At 43.1% G+C, this 6,000-nt stretch overlaps 1 protein-coding gene across 2 annotated transcripts in view; it reads left to right on the forward strand.

Moving 5' to 3' along the window:
* Rapgef5 (Rap guanine nucleotide exchange factor 5) overlaps positions 1-5,517 on the forward strand; it is a 226,736-nt gene extending 221,219 nt beyond the window's left edge. For both annotated transcript variants that reach the window (XM_078039979.1, XM_078039980.1), the window contains exon 26: positions 1,588-5,517. In XM_078039979.1, the coding sequence (XP_077896105.1) occupies positions 1,588-1,706 (119 nt within the window). In that variant the 3' untranslated portion in view covers positions 1,707-5,517. The remainder of the gene's footprint in view (positions 1-1,587) is intronic.
* Positions 5,518-6,000: the final 483 nt, after the last annotated feature.

Raw genomic sequence — 6,000 nt, forward strand, 5'->3', positions numbered from 1 at the left:
CTCTGCAAAGCACTAGTTAAAGGAGAAATTGAACTTTGACGCCAATTTGGGTTCAAATATTGATATACCTTTAAAAATTGGGTAGGACGGAATTATCTGTGTTCATTTTAACAGTTTATATGGGCCTAATAAATTAGCGTCAATATTTGGGATAAAATAATGTTAATCAAGTCAGTTAGAAATGATATAGTATCATACAGGTACCAGTTGTCATGGTTGGGGCTACTCATACTGCCATCTTTTAAGATTTGCAAACTTAACAACAAATTTTTCTTTAGAGCATCATGTTTTCCAAGCCAATTTTTACTAACCCAAAAGCAGTTTCTCAGTGTCTTCCAGAGAAGGCATTCTAGAATAAGGCAGCTTTTGGTTCGTGATAAAAGCATTTCACTCCCATTTCTTGCTGAAATTAGGAAGCCTTGTTGCTTTTAAACCTTAGAGTTGGGCTGGAGTGTAGTTCAGCAGTAGAGCTTTTGCAAGACCCTATGTTCAACATCCTCAGCACCAAAAAAAAAAAAAAACTAAAAGTTACAAAAGTTGCAAGCCACCAATAACAGACAAATCTTAAATTATTTCCTCATTAAATGTATTTGTCATAGAAGATGTTGTGGGGCAGGTATTTTTTGCCAGGAGAAAAAAGTGCTGTAATAAATGCTCAGCTTCACAGTCTCCCTCCTTCTCCAGTGAGCTCCAGAGTCACACCCTGCCTGCAGGACTTCTGCTTGCAGTTCCAGGAGGCAGGAGGGCGCGCTGTGACCCCATATGCACTGTCTCCAGCGCGTTGATCCCTCTCCCCACACTGCAAGTTGGTTTGTTTCTAGTTTTGTTTCTTGAGTGTGGACTGGGCTTGCTCCACTGTCCATCTCCGGTTCCTTATCAGTGTTGCCAATAGCCTTGGCACATACGTGTTCACAGAATGCAGACCTTTATACAGTAACCTTCTTGTGGCCCCTTGATTCTTTGACCGTCCTGGACTCGTGGGTGGGAACTCCTGGCCTTCTCTGTGTAGACCTCAACCTGTACACACACTGTGATTGTTAGCCGTACCTTCGGTTCTATTATATCCTTTCATTCAATCTTGCCCTAACTTTTTCCCAAAAAATAAGGATATCAAAGAAGTGTGCAAAATCTTAAAAAACAAATTGGTGTTTTTGTGTGCTGAACAGATTATCCGACAAATCCAGACCGAGGCCAGCTATGGGTTGAAAGACTGCATAGCACAGGAGCTCAGGCCATGGAGTGAGGAACCACGGGGCCTGGGTTCAAATCCTGATCACACCACTAAATTATGTTACTGTGCTCAGTTTTCTTACTAGGGAGAGGGATGACAGCATAACTTCTACATTGGGTATAATGTCAGGTAATGACTGCTCTAAATACCGGGCCAATCTGACAGCCCAACCTGAGGAGTCCAGCCTAGCTGAAGGGGTTTCTACTGTTAGGACAAGGAGGCTGCTCCCCAGATTCTGACTAGTGAGGACCGACTGGGGAGATTTACTCTAAGTCTTTGTGTGGGGTTTACTGGGATTTAGAAATGGCATTTCGGCTTCTGTAAGAGTGATTGTTGACTTTTCCTCTAAAATATAGGAGGTGACGTGTCTCCAAAGGAGCATCAAGAGCTGAAGTCCTACGTCAACCACCTGTACGTCATCGACAGCCAGCAGGCCCTGTTCGAGCTCTCCCACAGGCTGGAGCCCCGAGCATGAGCCCGCCGCCCCTCCTTCCCCTGAGACTGCAGCACTTTGAGCCACGGGAAGGTCTCTGCCCAGCAAGTTGCTTTCCTGTGAGAAAAGACGTCGCTGAGTTTTATCAGTAGACCACAAGAAATGCACAGGAAAGCCAGCCAGAGTGTGTTCAGGAAGTGATGTCAGCCGCTGCTGTCGGAAGGAAAAGGCAGAAAGAGCCAGAAGCATTCTGGGAATGGAGCAGTCTGGTTTCTCATGATCACGTTGTTGATCCAGTCCAAGTTTCAATTTGAAATGTGCCAGCATTAAGAGGAGAAAACGTGTCCTGACGGACAATGAACTAATATTTCAGTAAGAGTGTGCATACAACAGGAAGGAGTTTCCCTTTTCCTGGCATTAGATTCCTATCCATAGGCTGTCGAGGGATGGTAACACCTACAGACAGTGATGGTACCTCTAGATTTCCAGGGAGAAGGAAAGGCCTCTTTCAATACTAACTGACATCAACAAAAGCCACTGTGTCTAGGGAGGACTTGCTGCTTGGCAGCCCTGCCCTGCCGTGCAGAGGAGAAATGTCAAGGCATGCACTTCTTTGCATCCACAATCACTTACCAGTGTCTGCTTGCAGGTGAAATTAGTTTCTGTACAACTGATTTGCAGTATAGGCAAGGTAGACTAAGTTGCTTTGCCCATAAGGAAAAATAGTAGTCTTTAAGAAATCGACTCATGGTTTAAATTCTGGGATTTTCTTTACATTTGTAAGCAGGCTTTTATTTTTTATGGGGCACAGTTTGATTTTTGAAAAAGCGCAGTGCCTGATGCACTGTAGGCACTCAGTAACAGCATATTGAAATAACAGAATCATAAAGGTCTGCATTCTGTGCCTGGTGGAGCCTTAGTGTTTTGCATACCCCCAGGTGGGCTCCTTGCCCACAGGATGGAATGAGAACAGCCCCTGAGGGAGGTGAGGCAAGATTGGGTGTGTGAAGCTCTTAGCACTCTCTAAAAAGAACAAGATGATAGGTTACTGGGAATTACCAGTTTTTCAGCAAATGGAAAGTGCCCAGAAATATCCAAATGTCTGATTTATGCTGGAGACTTAGAAGTCTTAGTTTACCTCCCAGCCAAAGGAAGGGAAGCCTTGCTATATTATTTGCCTTTTTCTCCCTGACCCCAGGAAGTTTCACAGTCATCTGAGTCCTTTTTATTATTTCTAGTTTTACAAGTTGGGTCCCTTCTAGTAAATAAGACCTCTTACTGTTCTCAAGGACTGACTTAGAGGAGCTCCTTCAATCTTGAAATGAACAAAAAAGCCTGGGAATGAAAATAATCCAGTCCTCCTTGCTAGCTAGTTGTTTGTCACCTTGCTAAAATGCAAGGCCCTGCTTTGTGTATTTGGTCGCTTCATTCTCAGAAGAAGGTGTGAATCTTGGTGCACTTCCACCATTCCTGCCTGTTCATCTCCTAAGTGCCCACACAGACCTGCTTCCTTTCTGTCTCGTCAACACTCAATTCGTTCTCATTACTGAGGTGTGTCCAGTGCTTCCTGACACCCTTATAGCAGAGCTGTTCCTATGTGGGGAACATTTCTGCTAGGACTTTCAAAGAAACTCAGTCTGGCCCAGCATGTTACAATTCAGTCCTGTGAAAATTCACAGGATTCTATAGAACAACTCTGCCCAGGGCTGGTCCACTCAGAGAAATGCTCCATACTGTTGATAATGAAATAAGACCAGAGCCATAGAATCAGGGAAAACAGCCTTTCCTGAGGGCTGATCAAGCACTCAAAAGGCTCATCCCTTGGGCTAATAGAGATTGGCATGGGCTGAATGCACATAGTACCCATTTTGGTCTTTCTGTAAGCTAGCCACCAGAGTTTGTCCATTGCAATTATGGTAAGCATTGCCTCTGCGTTTTATAATTTAACATATTTACATTAGCTCTACAGTGCACCAAGTTAGAGATTACTTTTAGACAACTAATTTTCAGTGGAGATCCATCTATTTCAGCAGAGCACATGCTGCCTAGACCCCGATTCAGATAAGTACAATCGTCCAAACCAAGCCACACAGATATTATGTCTCAATACATTTTATGTGGTGCTCATTTGCCTTTTCCTCCAAAGCAAAAGGAAGGTAGGATCTTGTTTGGTTTTGATTTGCTTTTCTTCCCCGATCTTCTGAACATCTAAAATCTTGAAACCTTTCTGAAATTTAACAACTGTTTCTAGAGATTTCCAAGGCAGCAACTCTGAGCATGTCCATCAGCAAACAGGCACAGAATGTAAACCCCCCCTGTGGATGGGGATGGCCCTGATCCCTCTCCAGACGGTCATCAAGGCCTTTTCAGAATTGCCTTCATTCAGACTAGGAGGGCGAACTGGGAGATGTCAAAGCTCTTTTCCTGCTTTCCTTTGGATTTTTATGATTGCATAAAATTTCCATCCACTCTGAAAATCTTGTGTAATCTGGCACCTTCACCAGCAAGTGATGAATGAACACCTCTAAATGGGTTCTTTCTGTTACAGCACGACTCTCCCTCAGCTCTTGTGGGTCTTTGGATTTGTTAGCATCTAGCAAACCAGCCCTGCTTGGAAGTTAGCACAGGACAGTAGACCACAGGTTTCTATAGGCAAAATCACAAGCTTTCCCATTAAAAAAAAAAAAAGTACACATTTGCAGATGTTCCATAGGCTACATATTTTAAATTCCCTTCCTATGATCTGTATAATTGCCAGATGGTTGTAGTGATGCATATTATGACCTACTTTCATTTTTTTTCTAGCATCCTTAATTGTGTTTAGAACAAATTCATTTTCCTAGACCAGTACCAGTCGGAGGTAGTGTGACATATACATTGAATTTAGAAGAATGAGAATAAAGTGAACATACCTACACCTCTCAGTTTGTAGGGAAAAGATGTCACTTGCCTGTGAAGTGGAAAAGAAACAGGTGCATGGAAGAGAGGGTGCTGCTGATGACATTTGAACCTGGAGCTGGCCCTTTGCTGCAGCCCAAATCCCAGCACTGCAGTTTTGCTAGAGCCGATGTTACACACTGCAGAACCAGAACCGCCTGCTCCTACGTGGCACAGCCAGTGCAAGCTTCTTAGAACCTGGGCAAGAACATCACAATTTGGAAGATCAGATCCACTGCAGTCATCCAACACAGGATTTCTTCTAAATGCTTCCAACACGTGTCCTTAAAATTTCAGCCTGCTGAGTAGTGAGTGGGCCAGTTTCACTTCAGACAGAGGGGGAAAAAGTTTTTAAGATTTGCCAAAAAGTGAGATGAAGATGTACTACTGTATAAAGCAAAGCTGTATATACTAAACATTTTTTAGCAGAGCAATATTTATTTGCATAGCCTATTTATTGTATTCGTATGACACTGTTATTAAATACCAGGATAAAATCAATGACCAGAAGCAAGGAATCTTGCCTTTTAATGTACCATTACTGGGGACTGCTGTGACATTGTCAGCCTGCATTAACAATTAGAAGATAGAAAACCCGCCATCGGGGTGTCTACCTAACTTCTCAGGGACTACACTTGGTAGTTATCCACCATTAGAAGAGCTGGTAAATATGACACATTTGTTGAGTTACCAGAATTGCCATTAACAGTGTTTCCTTTCTCCTGTTTTATGCTTTCTGCCTCTGTATATATGACTGTGTTGTGTATTTATCGAAGCTAGTAAGCAATAATTTATATGTAAAAATGGCCAAGCAATATAAGGTTAAAACTTATATAAGTAACATTACCTTATCTTGTATTTTCAAGTGTTTTTTTTTAACTGCTTTTCCAAATATAAGACTATGTTAAAGATACTATCCATGGCTCATCACTCCTTGCTTTTTTCATGATGTCCCAGTGACAGGTGGTACTCAATGTGGACCTCAGAAGTCATTTGCTCCCCGAAAGAGCTAAAAGTAGATGAAGATATTCTCAACATGCCCACAGAAGCCTGCTCCCTTACCCTGCTACTGGGTTATTGCAGGCAGTTCCTGAATACCGTATGTTGGAAACTGCATCAGTGGTGTTGTTCTGAGATTTGGGGAATCAGATAACCACTGTCTACTCCTTGCTCCATGAGCAGGGTCATAAGAGAAGTGCCAAGTCCAGTGGTGATACCCTGGTCTAGGTAGAGGTCCTGATGACAGAGGAGCTGTGGGAAGATGGCACAGGAAAGGGGGGGTATTAATGATGTCTGGGGCCAGTGGATAAACTAGCTTTATCTGCACTGTGGTAAACTCCAGCAGTTTGGAATCCTCCCAGTCTCTCCCTTTAGGACATGTAGACATCTTGCCCATCAA

This window comes from Ictidomys tridecemlineatus, chromosome 2 (assembly GCF_052094955.1).
Source record: "Ictidomys tridecemlineatus isolate mIctTri1 chromosome 2, mIctTri1.hap1, whole genome shotgun sequence".
NCBI classification, from domain to species: domain Eukaryota; kingdom Metazoa; phylum Chordata; class Mammalia; order Rodentia; family Sciuridae; genus Ictidomys; species Ictidomys tridecemlineatus.